The 21,595-nt window shown below is 22.7% G+C and overlaps 1 protein-coding gene across 4 annotated transcripts in view; it reads left to right on the plus strand.

Annotated features, from left to right (window-relative positions):
* Positions 1-21,595, plus strand: part of LOC122501155 (protein PALS1) — a 207,994-nt gene that overhangs the window by 72,088 nt on the left and 114,311 nt on the right. For 2 of the 4 annotated variants that reach the window (XM_043610433.1, XM_043610434.1), the window contains 4 exons: positions 10,156-10,216; positions 10,697-10,775; positions 13,856-13,941; positions 15,464-15,632. In XM_043610433.1, coding sequence (XP_043466368.1) covers positions 10,156-10,216; positions 10,697-10,775; positions 13,856-13,941; positions 15,464-15,632 — 395 coding nt within the window. The remainder of the gene's footprint in view (positions 1-10,155; positions 10,217-10,696; positions 10,776-13,855; positions 13,942-15,463; positions 15,633-21,595) is intronic. The other 2 variants (XM_043610435.1, XM_043610432.1) reach the window with 1 other exon arrangement.

Here is a 21,595-nt window from a genome sequence, read left to right on the forward strand (position 1 = left end):
ATTAAATTCTATTAAGAATAAAAGCTTGAAAGAATAAAATAATAAAATTTTACTCTACACGGAGAAAATTTGTTCCTTATATTTTACCGAATTTTTCAATAAAGTTGGGATATAGTAGCATAATCGTAATTTTTAATAATTTTTATATTATTTTTTCGGTAACAATATTTAAAATCTAATGTGATATCTTTATTCCTTAAGAACTAGTACTGTAAAAGTTGAAAAAAAATTGAAACTGAACGTTTAATGTAAATTAAATAAATACCTCCTTGATGGGCACTAACGTTTCAGGAATAGTTCGGTAAAACTTTCTTGACTTGCCTAAAGTGTTCGTTTTCAGGAATAGTTCGGTAAAACTTCCTTGACTTGCCTAAAGTTTTAGTTTTCTGGATTGAAATACTTTATTTCAAGTGTCCCGCAGTCAAATGAAAGACTTTCACACTAATAGTTGATTTTTCCAACTTATTTAGACTTAATTAATAATCATTTTATTATTATTTAAATTAAAATTCAATTAATTAATTATTTTAAACACTAATTAATTGCCAAATATGTAATAAATGCTTTTAAATCAAATAAAAAGAAAATATAAAATGGCAATAACATACTTATTTTTTTAACATATAATTTATTCATTTTAATTAAATATGAATAATAGTAAGTAAGTAAGCAAATAAACATAAGTAAGTAAGCAAAAAGGAAATAAATAAGTAAGCAATTAAACATATAAGTAAGTATGTAAGTAAGTAAATAAGTAGGTAAGCAAGTAAGCAAAAAGGAAATAACTTGCTTGCTTACTAGCTTACTTTCCTTCTTGCTTACTTTGCTTACTTGCTTATTTCTTTCTTGCTTACTTGCTTACCTACTTATTTGCTTACTTCCTAATTTCCTTCTTGCTTACTTGCTTGTTTCCTTTCTGCTTACTTACTTCCTTATATGCTTACTTGCTTACTTTCTTATTTCCTTCTTACTTACTTTGCTTACTTGCTTATTTCCTCCTTGCTTACTTTTCTTACTTGCTTATTTCCTTCTTGATTACTTACTTTCTTATTTGCTTACTTTCTTACTTGCTTATTTCCTTCTTGCTTACTTGCTTGCTTCCTTTTTTCTTACTTACTTCCTTATATGCTTGCTTACTTTCTTATTTCCTTCTTGCTTACTTTGCTTACTTGCTTATTTCCTCCTTGCTTACTTTGCTTACTTGCTCATTTCCTTCTTGATTACTTACTTTCTGATTTGCTTACTTTCTTACTTGCTTATTTCCTTCTTGCTTACTTTATTCCTTATTTGCTTACTTGCTTATTTCCTTTTCGCTTTTTAATACCTCACAATTATTATTTAATATTTCAGAAAGATTAATTTTCTATTAATTAATTTAATAATTTCCAACTTGCACTTTTAATATGTATATTTTTAATTTTAAACACAAAAATTTGAGAATAATAAGGATTTTCATAAATTATTGTTTTATTCCATTAAATACAAATTTAAACATTTTTCTTTATAATAATAAAAACATAATTTAAAAATATTTCATAAATTGACCTTGAATATAGTTAGAAATGATTCATTAATATAAATAATTTTTAATTTTGTACAACGATAGTTTATTAATTTGAATCTTTCTCACAAGCGGTGAAATAAAATTGAGATTAATATATAAGGACAGTTGAAACTTTCTGAAGCATTAATGTAAAGCGTGCGATGTGTGTATTAGTGTATGCGTTTAGAATGTACTGTAGGCAGGTGTATCAATTAGTATTTGTTCGTAAACAATTGTAGGGGGTTTAGGTAGTGATTAAAGTAGGTAAATTGAGAGTTACGGCAGTATTAATATAGATCTACTGAAGTAACATTATTTTTTATTTTTGTTCTTCAAGTTTTACCGAACTTTCAGTAAATTGCAACTCGTCAGTTTTACCGAAGACTTTAACTTACGTTTTACCGAACTATTCAATAAATTGCAACTCGTCAGTTTTACCGAAGACTTTATCTTACGTTTTACCGAACTATTCAATAAATATGAATGTAGCGAGCACTTGGCTTACGTTTTACCGAACTGTAAGTGAAGCGCTAATACATGTATCGTGAACTTTATGATTTTTACATTATTTTTCAATGCAATTTCTTTTACAGTCTAGTTCTTGAAAAATTACTGTTTTGACACTTCATCCCAGTTTTACCGAACTAAATTCAGTAAAATTTCAGGAATAAATTTTCTCCGTGTACGTGTTACATTTTTTAGTGAGTTACATAACTCAGATGTATCATACCTTTCAAAAGTATCTCTCTATACTTAAATATCTTATGACATCACAAAATCTTGATGTAAGATACTTTAAGTAATTTACCGAATTATCTTCTCTTGCAAGACAGAAGATAGATTGTAATTCACTTTTTGCATCTTCAATTTTAACTTGCTACTTTTAAAAAATACCCTCATTTTTTTTTTACATTATTTTACAATCTTGTATTGTAAAACGTACACGTACTAGTACTTACTTTAGCAATGATCTCGTTTACACGAAAGCAGCAGACAATTTTGTTTGTATTTTGTTTTTCCTTTCGGGCGCGATAGAATTATTTGGAATTTTACAGATACCTTCTTTTATGTGCAGCGTGCATTTTTATTTTGATGACACACGAGAAGTTTCCGTTGAAATGTAATGGTGTGCATTTGAAGAAAAGTGTATATGTGCATCGCAGCAAGTGCGGAAGTGGCATTGTCGATCCAATTGTAGATAGGCCATTATATTTCATGACCTTTTCTCGTGTTTGGCTTCGGTTCCTATAAATTACAATGGTTCGTTTAGCTATTCCAAGTCGATAAAAGGAAGGCGAACCCTTTTATCTCTCCTGCGAAAGAAAATTAACAATTTAAACAACTCGAGAGAAGAGAAGCATGAAGAGACGAGTGATATTGTTGAATTTACATATATAGACAAGGGATTTGCAAAGAGGTTCATTAAACATCATAATATAGACACTAGAGGGTGCTTCTTATATTGTTCACATAGACACATACTATATGGAAGCTGAATTAAACTATACTTGAGGAAAAACAAACGAGACGAAAGGAAAAATAATCTTTTCAGCCTCTTTACTCTCTCTCTCTTTCTCTCTCGTCTCTCGTGGAAAAGTACATTCACCTGTTACCCCCCAGCTTTATATATATATATGAAAAAGAATGAAATGGTCACAGTTATTAAAAATTTTATAAAAGACTGCAATTCCCCTTTCCATTGCTCTCTTTTCATCTCATACAAAATTTCATACTGTTTCCTACTAGCAAGTTACTATGACAACAAATATAAATGACATTATCTGCTTCAAAAATACTTTGCAATATTTTCTGGAGCATCATAACTTTTTCAAACTTTTTTAATAAAAGCTTTCCAGTTTCACGATATACTTTCCATTATCACAAATGGAAATGTAATTCTTTTTTTTTCTCCTCCTCCTCTTATAGGAAAAGGGAAAGCTTGTCAAAGAAAATGTCTATTGAAAATAACACTTTGGTTTTTAATATTTTCTTCGGAGCATTTATGAATGTTGTCGTTTTTTTATGATTATATGCGCGAAAAGTACACAGTTTTTCTGCAGATATCAAATTGAGACAAAAAAAAAAGAATAAAAAGTGTTGCGAAGCAACAGTTTTGATTCTTTTTTTTTGTCTCAATTTGATATCTGCAGAAAAAGTGCGTATGATATATGTTTTAGTTGCAACAGCGATAAATGGGTTACCAGAGGTCGCAGGGAAATTAGAAAAAATTTAGGGAATGGAAAATTAATCAGGGTGGTATGGTAATGAGGGAAAAGTCGGGAAAATTTATCAAAAGTACTGGAAAAACAACAAAATTTTTAGAATTGATAGGAAAATTTTGTATTTTTGTGTTCAGCAGATTTTAATAATAAGACATTCAAGTACTTGGCCTCCTTTAAAATAAATTAAAATTTCATAAATAATTAATTGAATTTCAAAAGGTTTCGAATAAAATTTTTAGAAAATTGAAATTTTTAAAAAATTTTAATTATTACTTCAAAATTACTTCACAATTACTTCAAAATTCCACAAATAATTGAATTTTACCCAGAGTTGCGTTTACAATTTTCATCAATAATTGAATTTTAAAAGAATTCGAATAAAATTTTGGAAAATTGGAATTTTTAAAAAATTTTAATTAAAAATTCTGAAGTAGGCGCAGTTAGTTTAGAAAATTGTTTAGAAAAGTTCAGAAAAAAGAAAAAGTTTATTTTCGAAAATTTAAATTCGAATTTAATAATTTTACTTAATTATTTGATAAAATTACTTAGAAATTACACAAATAATTGAATTTTACTAGAGTTGGGTTTAAAATTTTCATAAATAATTGAATTTCAAAAGGTTTCGAATAAAATGTTTAAAAAATTGGAATTTTTCAAAAATTTTAATAAAAAACTCTGAAGTAGTTAGTTGGAAAAATTTTTATTCAAATCTTTTTGAAATAAGTTGAATTTTTGAATATATAAAAAATTATTAAAAACAATTTATGTAGAGAAGAATTTTTATTTATAAATTATAGAAAATAATTGAATTAAAATTCTGAAAATAATTTTTGAGAAGTTGAAGTATCAATATTCCGGTTTGCAATTCGTAGGTATCTTTTAAAATTAAATTTCAAAAGGTTTCAAATTGATGTTTTAGAAAATTTTTCGAAAATTATTCGATAAATTTACTTAGAAATTCCACAAATAATTGAATTTTACTAGAGTTGCGTTTACAATTTTCATAAATATGTAATTGAATTTCAAAAGGTTTTGAATAAAAGTTTTAGAAAATTGGAATTTTTAAAAAATTGTAATAAAAAATTCTGAAGTAGTTTGTTTTTGGAAAAATTTTTATTCAAATCTTTTTGAAATTAGTTGAATAATGAATTGAATTGAATTAATTGAACTTTTAAGAACATATTTACTTAAAAATTTTTTAATAATTTAATTTTTATAAAATTAAATTTTTTAAATCTTTTTTTTATTTTGATCGAAAGTTTTTTTTTCTAAATAATTAAATTTTCAAAAAACTTTCTTAAAAATTCAATAAAATATAATAATTGTTTTAGAGAATAATTTTAGTTAAAACTTCAAAAAACAGTTTAATTTTGGAAGATTTGCGTTTGCAATTTTTATAAATAGTTGAGCTCTAAATGGTTTTTAATTTTGAAATTTTCGAAACTCTTAATTCCTACTATGGAGAAATAATAATAATTCAATATTAATTAAAAAAAATTATCGATATTTACCTAATGATTTTACAATTTATTATAGATTTTCACAATTAATCTCGTGTATTTTAATCATTTTTAGAATAAATCAGAATATTTTTAGAATAGTTTTTTTCCAAGGTCCTAGAAAAAATAGTCAAAATTCAATTTGGAAATCAGAGAAAAACGAGATATTGAATAAATTGTTATCAAAAACCTGATTCATCGTTATATATTTTTCTAAGTTTTGAATGTATTTTCTTTACAAAATTTCTTCTCTTATTTAATGAATATAATTAATGTAAATTTTTGTGTTATCAACTCAAAGTAATCGTATTTAAATTTAATTCAAGGTGAATTTTTTTAATAATAAATGTTCACAGAACATGTTTTATATATTTAAATAAGATATTTTTCGAAATTTAATAACAGGTATAGTTTATTTAGTTTGTGAGGTTTAAAACATTAACTTTTAAGGATTCTAAAACTATTTTAAAAAATATTAAAAAACTACTTATATCCATAATTTTCTTGATGAAATTATTTATATAATTAGAAATTTTTAATTTAAAATTATAATTTAAGTTTTAATTGTAATTCAACGTTCAAGTTTTTTAAACGTTCAAAAAATATTTCATTGATAATTTAAAGAACTATTTAAATAATATTTAACTTTTAAATTTTAATTTTGTATTTTTAATTTTTTATTATAATCTCATATCATGTAATATTTTTAGTAAAAAATAAAAGTTTACACACAGGAAAATTTTATTTAAAACAAATATAATTTATATGTGATAAATAAGAGCATAATTGTCACAGATGAGCTACTAAATTATTTATTTGTTTTCAATTGTTTTAAATACAAATATTATTCGGCACAAATAAAATTTTTATTTCAACAAAATAAAATTTATTTAATAGGTACAAATAAAATTTATTTGTTAAAAATGAAAAGTTTAGCAGGCTCGAGTCAAATATATCTTTTTTTATGGATGCAAAACTGTAAATGATTTTAATTGAAAAAAATTTATTCTGTTTTTATTCTAAAAAAAATTCAGATTTATTATCATTCGGGAAAGTATAGGAAAATAATATTTTCACATAGGGAAATTTATTTAACCCAAAAGAACTTATGCGGAGAAAAAAGAAGTGAAAAGAAAAGATAATAAGGGAAAAACAAAACCGAGATGGAAAAATAACAATAGCTTTAATATTCATTTTTTAAAAAACTAGTTTGAAAAAAAAGTTTCACAGTGTATTGAATTTAATTTTTAAATTTTCATTTTATATTTCACCATTGAATTGAGAGGAAAAGTTTGTTTGTCTGTATATATATATATATATATATAGGATGTGTTTTTCTTCTTGGTCAGTTGCTCTGATATGTTGTTGTTTTTTTATTTTCTTTTAAAAATTTTTGTTGAATCATATTTAACGTACAGGTGGGAAATTTTATTTATATAGAATCGCGTGGGAATTTATCATTTGAACGAGTTCGAGGTCGAGACTGTACTTAAAATTTTCCCTAGGGTCTTACACGTTGAATTGGATAAATAAGGACAGAAGAGAGAAGTAGTAGCAGTACTTGCTTTATGGCGTACTGCTCTTAGCCGCATTTCCCAAGTTAAATCTAGATTTGGCTTTCCCTTTCATTGCCTTCTATTCTACCTTAAGCTTTTATGGAAACTCGCAACCGAGATTCGAGATGTTATGCATAACTTCCGCTCGCTCTTATCAAAAACCATGTACTTCAAAGTTGGGCGTTAAATTTTTGGTAGACATAAAAGGTCATCAATTTTTGTCAAAAAAAAAATATTCTTTAAGTGCCTTTACTTACACTATGAAAAGTAAATTTTACTTTCAGTACACTTTTGACTACAACCGGTTATAGTAGAAACATTCTTGACCGAATTTTAGTGGTATTTTAAGTCCTAAAGTTATGACTCAACCCATTGTTTTGAATTTAAAAATAGGCTACTTATCAAATACTTTGGTTTTAAGATGTTTAATCCTCTATTTTCTGCTGCTCAAATTATTATTACCATCATTTTAATATTATAATTTATATTTATACATATTTGGTTATAATCTTCTATTTTATGCTGTTCAAATTATTATTACCATCATTTTAATATTATAATTTATATTTATACATATTTGGTTATAATCTTCTATTTTATGCTGTTCAAATTATTATTACCATCATTTTAATATTATAATTTATATTTATACATATTTGGTTATAATCTTCTATTTTTTGCTGTTCAAACTATTATTACCATAATTTTAATATTATAATTTATATTTATACATATATTTGGTTATAATCTTCTATTTTCTGCTGTTCAAATTACCCACGTATAAAAATTCCATGGAAGTACCCCCCGTAAATTCAATTATGTTCAAAAGTAATAAAATTCGTCGCAGAAATTCAATTATGTTAAAATTTTTTTAAAAATTCCCTTTAAAATTTCAATTATCTTTATGAATAATAAAATTTTTCTCCGAAATTTAATTATTTTCGCAAATTTTATTTAAATTCTTTGTAAAATTTAATTATTTTTAACAATTTGTATTACAGTTTCGTCAAAATTCAATGATTTTCAGGAATTTTAATAAAAATTTTTGCAAAATTCAATTATTTTCCTAAATAACTAAAATTTATTACAAGAATTTAATTATTTTCAAAAGAAATGGAAACATTCCCAGAAATTCAATTATGTTAAATTTTTTTTTAAAGCGTTAAAATTTCAATTATCTTTATAAATAATCAAATTTTTCTCCGAAATTCAATTATTTTCATGAATTTTCCTCAATTCAATCATTTTCAATATCTACATATTTTATAATAAAACTTTTCAAACGATTTCAAATATTTAAAAAAAAGTGTGAAAATAAAATTTAAAGCAAACATTACATTATTTTCAAAAATAATAAAATTTTTTACCGAGATTCAATTATTTTCATGAATAATAAAACTCATAATAGAATTTCAATTATTCTTAATACAATTTTAATTGAATTTCTCAAAAAATGTAATAAGTTTTGAAGATTTTATTAAAATTCGTCGAAAAAATTGAATTATTTAAAAATATGTTGATAAAATTATTGGTATGAGGATTCAATTTTGAAAAACATTTATTTATTAAATAAAAATAATTTAATTTTGAAAATGTTCCAAATTAAAATCTTTGAAAATTTAAATTTTTCAAATTTTCAACTAACAATTCTATTGAAGAATTTACGAATAATTGAAATTTAGTAAAATTGAATTATAAACAAATGAATTTGAAAATTATCAAAGAGCTTTTTAAAAAATTATTAATAATAATTGATTTAAAGAAGAATTTTAGTTAAAAACACGAAAAAGAAATTTAATTTTGGAAAAGTTACAAATTATTGCAGAAATTCAATTATTTTCAAGAGTAATAATATTTTTCGCAAAAATAAATATTGTTAAACTTCTTTTTAGGGATTCAATTATTTTCAAAAATTTTAATTAAATTCTTAGCAAAATTCAATTGTTTTCAAAAATTTCAATTTAATTCTTAGTAAAATTGAATTATTTTAAGAAATTTAAAAAAAACTCTTTACAAAATTCAATAATTTAGAAAAAAAATGTTGAAATTTTACGAAAACATTTAAGCATTATAGCATAAATTTTCAAAAATAATTAAATTTTGAATATTTTTTAAAAGAATTACATTTTTTAAAGAATTTACTCAAAATTATATTAAAAAAAATTGAAATCATGTGAAGAATTTTATTATTTATGAAAATAATTCAATGTTTGTAAAGAATTTTTATTACATTTATTAAAATAATTGAAATCCTGTGGAAAATTTTATTATTTATGAAAAGAGTTCAATTCTTGCAACAAATTTTAATTAAATTTTTTTAAATAATTGAAATCCTATAAAGAATTGTATTATTTATGAAAATAATTGATTTTTGCAACGCATTTTATTACATTTTTTGAAAAAATAATTAAATTCATTTAAGAAATTTTATTAAAATAGTAGATTTTGAAAATATTTAAATTTCAGCAAAGAATTTCATTATTTGTTAAATGTAATTGAATTCTTGCAAAAGAATTTTAAAAATAATTAAATTTTTTGAGGAATTTATTTAAAATTGTATTAAAAATAATTGAAATCTGATGGAAAATTTTATTATTTATGAAAATAATTGAATTCATGAGGAAAATTTTATTAGTTGTAAAAATAATTGAATTCTTGTGAGGATTTTATTAAAATTTTTGTAAAAAGTTTAATTTTTGTTTGAAAAATTTTATGGAAATTTAAGTTATTACAAATCATGAAGATATCAATAACTCCGAGTCTTCGACTCGGAGTGATCGATATCTTCATGTTTTGTAATATTATTCTTATAATTTGTTGAATTTCGTAAAGGTTTAAATTTGAAATTTCATGAAAATTTTAATTCCTATGGAGTAATAATAATTATTAAATATTTATTTAAAAAAGAATTGGTGTTTTGGAATAATTTTACAATTAAGGAAATTCGTAATTAAATGTATTAGAAGAGTTTTTTAAGTATCTAATCATTTTTAGAGTGAATCAGAATAATTCACTCTATTTTTTCTGTTTACTATTTTTAACTATTTTTACTTGATTAAAATATCTAATTTATAATATAATGAAGAAGGAAATAATTTTTATTTAATTCGGTTGTTTATATTGTTTTTGGATAATACAATTTTCTAGAAAGTTTTTTTCAATTTTTATAATTCTTTTGAGCAGGAAGTATTTTTAGGAAGTAAAATATATTTTATATAGAATGTAAAAAATGTAACATGAAAAAGTGATATTTCAGAAAATATTTTATGACTCATAAAATCAAAAGATACTTTAATGGAGATCTTTTTCACTAACACTTTTTCGTTTGTTGGCAGAAGAATTGGACGGACCAAACGCTGGGAGGATAAGGGACGCTTGGGTGATAGCAGTCGAAAGGTAATTAACAATTTACTTCTTCTCAAAATCGTTCTTTTAATTATTTTTTAATAAAAGGCCTACTAAATTACGGTTTCATATTTTATAATTATTTATTATTATTCTTACAAATAAACAATAGTAATAGCAAAAAAAAAATAAAGAATCATTAATCTAGAAACTCTTTTCATATTTTCTGTATTTTACTACAACTTATGTTTTAGATTCTATATTTTCATAAACTCGAAATAATTTGATTGATCCACATTTTAAGGTGCATACATTTTTCATGACCCACATTTTGCGAATTATTATTCGTATTCCTTTTGAAATTTTTCTTTTTCCTTTCTTTACTTACAATTTTTTTTTCTGAAGAAATTTTGTCCTTCCGAATAAATACGTTGACGAGAAATTTTCAGTATATTAAATTTTGATTAAAATTTAATTATTCGAGCATAGTTTTCTTGAAAGAGTAATAACACTTTTAAAATTTCTTTTCAGAGGAGCGAGAGAACGGTTGCAGAAGTTGAGTGCTTTGAGAAGAATACAACCTCGAGATATTACAATACTCTACCAACAGGTATGTAGAAAAAAAGGAGAATTTACGTTTTGTTAAAAGGAAATTTTCAACGATTTCAAAATATTTTAATTATACTTTAACTTTGTTTATAATGATTTCCACTACCCTGTGGATAATTATTTTTCTTTGCATCTTTTTTCTTTTTTGGTTTTTCTAACTTTAATGATATAATTAATTTTTTCTCACGTCCAACCGTGAAATTTGCTATAAAATTTTATTTTGTATTCGAGGAAAATATAGATTGGCATTAATTTAAATTATTTTTACATTTGTTTTAATTTTCCATTGTTAGAATTTTTTTCACACAGAATTTTCTTTTAGCTTTTTCATTTTATAAAAATTTGAAGTGTTTCTATTTAACACTATTTTCTATATTTTAAATTTATTTAATTCTTATTTAAAGTAATGTTACAATTTTCAGGAATGTCCGTAGAATTTTATTAATAATTAATTTTTCTCCATAAAAGTAATGTTTTACGTTGGTTTTTACTGGCAGAATGGAAATTTCTGCAAATATTTGAAATGTGACGTTATTGAGTATATTGGTTAAGTTTCTGGAAAAATATAATATTCAAAACAAGTTTCGCGATTTATATGGAAATAAGTTTTAGTTCGTATTGGCAATTGTTTTCGGTATGACTCTCTTAGAAAAGTTTCCAATCACGAAAGTTTTTAAAATTTTTGGAAGAGACACCTCTCCTCATATCCTTGACTGAACTGAAAGTTAAACGCAAAAAAGTTCTCTCGTCTAGCGTCGAAAGAAGATTACGAACGTCTGATAAAAGTTGACGATCGATATATTAACTATTACGAACGGGGAAAAAAATTTACTTGAATATTTTTTTTTCATAATTAATTTGTCAACTTTTCTTCTAAAGCCTTGATGGCAGCTCTTATGATTTATTGTATAACGGTTGTATAAATATAAATTGCAATATTAAAATGACAATAATAATTATTATAATTTATATTTTATACATATTTATGGTTATTATCTTCTATTTTCTGCTGTTCAAATTATTATTATTATTAAGTATTATTATTTACATTACTGTTTTTAGCTTTATTTGGTTATAATCTTCTATTTTTTGCTGTTCAATTATTGTTATTATATAAATAATAAAAATAATCTATTACAAGTTTTTCCTCCATTTGGTTATAATCCTCTATTTTCTGCTGTTCAAATTAATATTATTACACATTATTATTATTAAAAATATATTATTATTTTTTTATCATTCATAATTTAAATCTTTTCCCGACTTAAAAAGTTTTAATGTTTTTCTTTTTATTTCGTTTCAAAAACGTAACTACGAACTTGTTACCCCCACAGCACAGAAATTTTTCTAAAAATTTATTAAATATTTTCTTGCAATATTCGGCATATTTAACTGAAAATTTTAGTGAAAATTGTATAAAGATTTAAATGTCCCGATTAAATAAATGTTTAGTGTGAAAATTTCCTGAACATTTAAATTATATTTTCGCCTAATTATAATTATAATCATATAATAGTTATAATCATTGAAATGTTCAGGAAAGTTTCGCGCTAAATATTTATTTAATCGGGACATTTAAATCTTTACACAACTTTCAATAAACATTGCAATTAAATATTCCGAATATTGCAAGTAAATATTTAATAAATTTTTAGGAAAGTTTCGGTGCTGTGGGGGTAAAAAATCTTTTCACGAAACAATGTAAATAATTGACAACTTTAAGTAATCAAAGTTATAGAGAATAAAGAAAGTCGCTTTTTGGTTTTTTTTAATATAAAGTTTTAAGGGAGAAATTGTTTTTTTTTCGTCGTTTGAAGGAAAAGTTTATAAATATGATAAAGACTTTTGTTGAGTAACAAATTTTGTTCCAGAGACAAATTATGTAAGTTTTTTTTTTGAAACATTTAAAGTTTATTTATTTATTTTTCATTTTCTCTCTTTCTTTTTAGAAAAAAGTTTGTGTAGAGCTAGCTACTAGAGAGGAATATGAGATGCGCAAAGCGAGAATCGATTGAGCGTTTATGAAATGTGGAATGTAAAATAAATGAGTGAGTGGTCACCCGGATTATGTGGCCTTGGCTATATGTGCGTTTTCTAGCGTGAATTTCTGTTGGATGTGTGTTGGTCTCTCTTTCTCTCTCTCTCTCACTCTATGTTCCACAGGTTGGACCTCAGGCTTTACTTATGCAATCACCTGTTTTAACCATGAATCTGGTATTGCAATTTTATTAAGCTTTCAACTACTGCTGCAGTAGTAGTTTGATGATAAGCAAGAAAATCGATGCTTGACCTTCAATCCGCATAACTGTTAACACTTCTTTTATTTTTTGTGCGAATCTTAAAAAGTTTTGTTATTTTCACAGAAAGTTGGATATTATTTTAGTTTTGGTATTTATTTCTCCATTTTCTTAATTGGCGTAAATTAATATTTTTTTATTTAATTATCGTGAATTAACATTTTTTTCGCACAGTTCTTAATTATTGTGAATTCTCTCTAAATCCAAATTAGTTGAAAATAAGTAATTATTAGTCAAATCGTGGCTGAATTTTTACTTCAGCAATTAGTAAAAAAAATGACTAATTCTTAGTAGAAAATGATTTTTTAGAAAATTTCTTGTAAATTAGTAAATAAATGCCTACAGAAAAAATCGAATTTCACTAATTAAATTGGTTATAATCCTCTATTTTCTGCTGTTCAAATTATTATTATTATAATATTCATATATCAAAATATATATCAGTTATTTTTACCAAATACAGTTTTTCTAAGGATATCAAATTGAGGCAAAAAAACTAATCAAAAGTGTTGCGTATTTTTCAAAGTCGCGTTTATTCGAATCCATTTAATTTATAATATATAATAATAATTAAACTAATAATAACAGCGATAATAATTAATTTCTCATGCTCTAATTGCTCTCATAATTCAATTAAAATTTCAAGCTCTGTACGGTTTAATTAATAGTCGTTAATTAGAATTTTAGAGTATAAGATGAAAAAGAAGAAATTTTAAATTAGAAGGATTCCTTATTTGAAAAAGGACTTTAATTTGAAGTAATTAAAACAAAATTTCTTTTTCAGATAAGCGAAGGCGCTGCTTCGACAAGCGAAGGTGCTACCGAAAAGGATGTTTCGAACAGTCAAATTACTGTTACACTATCCGACAAGTGAGTCGTTTTTTTCTTTTTCACTTCTAATATATAGAGTAGAGTGGGGTGAAACAGCCCCATGGGGTAAAAAGGCCATTTGAGTTTTATACCAAAAATATTGAACTTTTTTTATTTTGGAATATAAAATATTTAATTTAATAATTAATTAGTTAAGTCAGTTAACACGCAACTTTTGCTTCTAGTTTGGTTGATGGTACTGTGGACTTTTTACCCGAATTTCCTATACTTGAAATAATAGAAATGTTTTTACGCGAGAATAATAACGCAGACCGATAACCTTTGAATTAACTGAAAATAACAAATTGCAGGAAGTTTATATTATTATTATAAATTTATTATACTCGACTAATATCGATTATTCTCTTCTTTAAATTAAACTTTAAACTTGATTTAACTCGTTATTGGTCGAGAGAAATTTAGGTCGAGTTTATTTCTTAATTTTAAAAATGACAGAAATAACTGTACAGAGAAAAAATTAAAAATAATATTTTTTCCTCTATTATATACTCGGATTTGTTTTTCTCTTTCTTGAGCGAGAATGATGTAATTCTCGTTATATGTATTCAGATTTTTCCTCGGTTACATTCATTGTTTCATGTGAGAATAAACATCATTATTTCAATCAAATTTTGTTGGAATTTTTGTAAAAAATTTTTTTGAGAAAAAAATATTAATTTGAAATTTTCTTTAAGTTTTTGAACGTTTAAATGACTTCATCCTGTTCTTTATTTTTTCTTATTAATTATGATTAAATAATCACTTTAAATATTTTTTTCGAAATTTTTACCGCATTATATTTTATTCTAAAAAATATTATTGCAAGTATATCGGACAAGTAAATAGAGTAAAAGTAAGCAAATAAAGTAAAATAAGTAAACTGCAAATATAAGGAAAATCAATTTGTTTATTCGGACGTTTTGAAATACTACCGAGGTGTTCGAATGCTGAAAACGAAAATTTATCACTGAGAGTAAAAAAACTTTTTATGACACGTCTTTCTTGTTCAAGTAATTTGTCCTTCCATGATTCACGGAGAAATTACATCATTCCCGATAAAAGTTCGCGAGTTTAAAGCAAAAAGAGAAGAAAAGGAATAAAAAAAAGAGCGAAGAAGAGAAAAAGAAACGTAACCGAAGTTCTTTGACGTCCATTTCTAAACCTGATCTGCAGTCGGTCGTTTAAATGTTATTGCAGGCAAAGATGATTATAATATTTGTGTGTGCATATACTAAGTAAAGAATCTTTCATTCGTGTATTTGTAAAAAAAAAAAAATAAAGAAACAAGGACGACTGCGTTACGAAACGGATGTGATAAATTTGTGATCTTACGAATTGATATAGCTTATGCGATTCTGATGTAGAAAATTCTTCTGATGGTGACTGTAAAACTAGATGTAAACTCTCTTTCTCTCTCTCTCTCTCTCTCTCTCTCTCTCTCTCTCTCTCTCTCTCTCTCTCTCTGTGTATTTTAACTCTGTGTGAGTGTTTATTTATTTTTTTTCTCTCTTTTCATTGTTAGAGAGCCTGGAACGATTGCCCATCCGACAAAACTAAGCAACGGAACTATTCCCAAAGGCATTGCAAAAAGTCAGGATTCCGAGGATCTCAAAGAACACGCAAAGGATCAAAAAGATCAAAAGGACGCTTCGGAAAAACAACAGAGCTGTCTTGACGAACCAAATCTTCTGGTTAGTGCCTTTTACTTTTTTTTCTTTTATACAGAATTTAATTAATGGATTTTCTTAATTTCCTACTCATAATGAGAAGTTGAATTTTAAAGTTTAGTTTTCAAAAAAAAGGGTAGCAATTAATTATAAATCGTACCATCTTTTACATAATTCAGGTACATTTACTGCTCCTCAGAAAGTTAATATCGAAGAAATTTTTATTTATTGAATTATATAACTAAATTTTTATTTGACTTTAAAAGTTATTACAGGGCACGGATTGTGCGACTTTTTCGACTTTTTTCTACTTTTCTAAGGAAATGTGACTTTTTTCGACTATTTTGTGAAAAAATGCGACTAATCGCCTTTTTTAAATTTTTCAATTACTTTTCGACTTAAATTGTAAATGGCAAAAATTTTTTTTTGTAAAAAATATTGTTCACAAAATTATTTTTCTCTTTGGGGGAAAAAAACACAACATATTATCCTGTTTCTTAATATTTTTGTAGGAAATTTTCAATTTTCATAAGGAAATAATTTGCATATTTTTTAATTACAATTGCTTTTATAAAATTTAAAGTTTTATAAAAATTAATGAAAACAAAAAGTTTATAAATTCTATTTGTCAATTAGAGATTGAAACTTTTAAAATTTTTAGAAAATTAAAGGAAAAAGTTTTAGTCAAAAAAATAATCTGTTACATTTATTTACAAATTTCTTTCAAATTTTTCGAAAACATCAATAATTTCTTTTTTAAATAAACATTTAATTATTATTTTTCCTTAGGAAATAAAATTCTTCAAAAGATTTAAATTCAAACATTTTTGAAATTAAACAACTTATAAAAAATTGTTATAAAACACGAAGAAATCGATCACTCCGAGTCTTCGACTCGAAGCAATCGATGTCTTCATGTTTTATAATAATTAAAGATGACCGAGTGATAAAATCATTATTTTATATTATAAGACTTTATAAAAAAAATTTTTTTTATTTTTTATGAAAATAATTGAATAATGAGAAGAAATTTATAAAAAATTAGTAAGTAATTGCATTTTGCAGAAGAATTTTGATATTTACAAAAATAATTGAAATTTTGAGGAGAATTAAAAAAAAATTTTGAAAATAATTGAATTTCTGCGAAGAATTTTCTTATTTTTGAAGATAATTGAATTATGCAAAGAATTTGATCAGAACTTTTAATAAAATAATTAAATTTCCAGGATGAATTTTATTATTTATGAAGATAAATAAAATTTTGACGGGAAATTAAAAAAAAATTTGAAAATTATAGAATTCCGAGTATGAATTTTTTTATTTATAAAAATAATTGAAATTTTGCCAAGAATTTTATAATTATTTTTACAAATAATTAAATTTCAGAGAAGAATTTTATTATTTATAAAGATAATTGTAATTTTGAACAGATTTTTTTAAAAATGTTTAAAAGTAATTGAATTTTGTAGAAGAATTTTGATATTTGTAAAGAAAATTGAAATTGTGAGGAGACTTTAAAAAAATTTTTTGAAAATAATTGAATTTCTGCAAAGAATTTTATTACTTTTGAAAATAATTAAATTTCTAAGGTGAATTTAATTATTTGTAAAAATAATTAAAATTTTGAACAGATTTTTTAAAAAATGTTAAAAATAATTGAATTTCTGCGAAGAATTTTATTAATTTTGAAAATAATTGAATTTCTAAGATGAATTTTATTATTTATAAAAATAATTAAAATTTTGAACAGATTTTTTAAGAAATGTTTAAAAGTAATTCAATTTTGCAGAAGAACTTTGATATTTACAAAGATAATTGAAATTGTGAGAAGAATTTAAAAAAAATTTTTGAAAATAATTGAATTTCTGCGAAGAATTTTCTTACTTTTGAAGATAATTTAATTTTGTAAAGAATTTTATCAGAAATTTTGGAAATAATTAAATTTCGATCATAAATTTTATTATTTATAAAATTTTGACGAGAAATTTAGAAAAATTGTAGAATATAATTGAATTTCTGCGAAGAATTTTATTACTTTTGAAAATAATTGAATTTCAGAGAAGAATTTTATTATTTATAAAAATAATTTACATTTTAAAGAGAATTTTAAAAAAAATGTTAAAAATACCTAATTAAAATGTTGCTATGAATTTTATTAAATTTTATTAAATTTTATTCCTGATTGTTTTATATTAAAATATGTGTTGTCGAGAAATGTGATTTCTTTTTACAATTTTGACAATTTCGTGTTTCCTTTTTGTCGTTTTTTCGAAAATTTCATGCAACTTTTTTTTGAAATTTTTTGCGACTTTTCGTGACTTTTGTTGTGAATTTATGCAACTAAAGCGACTTTTTTTGAGTCTTAAAGACGATCCGAGCCCTGGTTATATACACTAATAATTAAATTATTAGTGAATAATTATTTAACTAATTTTTCATTCGAGCGAATTTTATCTTATCGAATTTTCATCAAACTGTATTTTTAATCAACGGAATTAATTTTCTTAATCACATTTTTACTTAACGGAACATTCGCACTTATATTCTTATGTAATTATATTTTTATTTAATAGAATTTTTATTTTAAACGTTCAATTAATTCTTTCTCTGTTCTAAAGTAAGAATTAATTACTTAATGGAATTTTCATTTAGAAAAATTTTCAAAAAGGATTAAATTTCACTGAATTTATTTTATTTTCCACTGAATTTTACACACAACTCGTCTGTATTTGCCTTTGAATGTATTTTCATTCGGTGGAATTGTTAAAGTATTTTAAAATTTTATTGAATGGAAAATTTAATTTTTGTCCAAGTAACAAATGTTCTTTAGATAGATGGGGAACTTTTTTTCATTCAAGACAAATCTTTTATTGTTTTAATTTTTTTATACAATTTTTTTCAATATGAAAAGTAAAAAAAATTGTATAAAAAAAGTAAAGTACATACAAGACAAAAACAAAAACATTCGAGACAAACAAGAATTCATTTAAGATAAAGGGGCTTAAGGAAGAATCCGACAAACAATCGGAACAAAAGTTAATCCTATTCCATTACTTCGAATTTTAAATGAAGAAAAGAAAATTATACTTTACGTTTTTGTGGAGGTGTAAAGAATTTAATTTTTAATATTTGAGAAAATTTGAAGTTGCATTTGAATATAAATTACAATTTTCTGTCTCTGAGTAAAGATTTAGATAACATAATCAAAAATTTAACAAACATTTCCTATTATGACCAAAACTTGTAATTTTTATTCCCATATAACTTTTAATATTGTTTCAAATGTTGAAAATTCAATTCTTTACCTTTCTACCAAAAAATAGTAGAATGTTAAATTAAGTAATTAAAAAAATAAAATAAAAAAATTAAAATAAAAAATTTAATTTGATATTTAAAAACTTGGCTTAATGAAAATTTTATTAAAATGAGAATTCTGATCAAAAACGTTGCATGAAATACTAATTATTTTTTATGATAATTTTATTAAAACCTTGAAAAGCATTTCAATTAAAACTTTAAATGAAAATAAAATGTAAATTTCAATTTGCTGATGATTAAAATTGATTGGAATTTCAGTCAATCATAATTTCAATTAGTGGCAATTGTAAATATTTTCGCTTTCAATTAATACCTAGTAGTTTTGTAACCATAAACGATAAAAAAATGATAATTTCAACTGATAACTTAAACTGCTTGTAGTTATACACTTAATATGCTAATTCTAGTCAATGACAGTTTTAATTAAACATATTTTCAATTACTGTTAGTTTCCATGAAGGACATATACAAAAAAAGCATTTCAGATTGTACGAAACTTTTTGTACTCTTTAAATTATTATTTAACATAAAAGATTCATTTCGAATTAAAATTTACTCGAGTTTTTGTCATTTCGAATTAAAATTTGCTAAAAAATATTTATAATAGACGAATTATAATTTATTTAAAATTATTAATTGATTGAATTATGATTGATGGAAATAGGTTAAAAATTCAAGAATTTAACAAATAACTAAATTTTAATTATTTATGTAGCTATCGAAAAACTTCAACGAGAATTCAATTATTTAATTATACAAAAATAAATAATTTAATGAATAATTAAATAATTACTTCTTAAAATTAATTCTTATAAAGAGGTTTATAAAAATTTTTTTAAGTAACTGAATTGTTACGAAGAATTTAATTAAAAAATTTTGAAATTGGTAATTTTTATCAAGGAATTTATTTAAAATTGTAATAAAAATAATAAATTGATATCCTGCGAAGAGTTTTATTATTTATGAAAATAATTGAAATCCTACGATAAGTTTTATTATTTATAAAAATAATTGAATTTCTAAAATGAATTTTATTAAAATTTCAAAAAATAATTGAATTCCTGAGAAAATTTTTATTATTTATAAAAATAATTGTAATTCTTCTGAAGAATTTTATTAAAAAAATTTCAATTAAATATTGAATTCTTGCGAAAAATTTTATAAAAATCTTTTTAAATAATTGATTTTTTGCAAAAGAATTCCTACGAAAATTTTATTATTTATGAAAATAATTGAAATCCTATGACAAGTTTTATTATTTATAAAAATAATTGAATTTTTCCAATGAATTTTAATAAAATTTCTAAAAATAATAGAATTCCAGAAAAGATTTTTATTATTTAAAATTTTTTTAAATAATTGAATTCCTGTGAAAATTTTTATTATTTATAAAAATAATTAAAATTCTTCTGAAGAATTTTATTAAAAATTTTTCAATTAAATTAAAAATAATAATTTAAATTAAAAATTTTATAAAAATTATGTTTTAAATAATTCATTTTCTACGAAAATTATAGGTATTATTCATGAAATTAATTGGAATTCTGCTATGAGTTTTATTATTTATAAAAATAATTTGATTTCTTGCAACAAATTTTTGTCAAAATTTCAAAAAATAATTGAATTCTTGAGATTTTTATAAATAAATTGAATTCTTGCGAAAAATTTTATAAAAATCTTTTATATAATTGACTTTTTCGAAAATTTTATGAAAATTATGTTTTAAATAATTCAATTCCTACGAAAATTTTATTATTTATGAAAATAATTGAAATCCTACGATAAGTTTTATTATTTATAAAAATAATTGAATTCTTGCAATGAATTTTAAGAAAATTTTTAAAAATAATTGAATTCCTGTGGAAATTTTTATTATTTGTGAAAATATTTGTATTCATGTGAAGAATTTTATTAAAATTTTTTTAATTAAATTGAATTCTTGAGAAAAATTTTATAAAAATTATGTTTTAAATAAAATTCTTACGAAAATTTTATTATTCATGAAAATAATTGAAATCCTACGATAAGTTTTATTATTTATAAAAATAATTGAATTCTTGCATTATTGATAAAAATTCGTGGCAAAATTTTTATCAAAATTTCTAAAAATAATTAAATTCTTGAGAAGATTTTTATTATTTGTAAAAATATTTGAATTCATGTGAAGAATTTTATTAAAATTTTTAAAAATAATTGAATTCCTGAGAAAATTTTTAATATTTTTAAAAATTGAATTCTTGTGAAGAATTTTATTAAAATTTCTAAAAATAATTGAATTCCTGAGAAAAGTTTTATACAAATTCTTTTAAATAATTGAATTCCTGTGAAAATTTTATTATTTATAAAAATAATTGAATGTTTGGACTTTGGAAAGAATTTTATAAAAGTTTTTTTTTAAATAATTGAATTTTTTTGAAAAATATTTTATGAAAATAGTAGATTTTGAAAATAATTGAATGTCGATTCATTTTTAATAATAATTGAATCGCTTAAAAGAATTTTATTAAAATTTGTTTATTGAATCATTTCTAATTCGTTAGAATTGAAATTCAATTATTTTTGAGTTCTTCGTTTCTGAACTAATCAATTATTATAATTTAAGGAAATAGTAAATCGGGTGAATTCTGAATTGTAATTCGTCTTCATAAATGATAAAATAAAAATTAAAA

This window comes from Leptopilina heterotoma, unplaced genomic scaffold (assembly GCF_015476425.1).
Source record: "Leptopilina heterotoma isolate Lh14 unplaced genomic scaffold, ASM1547642v1 Lhet_206, whole genome shotgun sequence".
In the NCBI taxonomy this organism is placed as follows: Eukaryota; Metazoa; Arthropoda; class Insecta; order Hymenoptera; family Figitidae; genus Leptopilina; species Leptopilina heterotoma.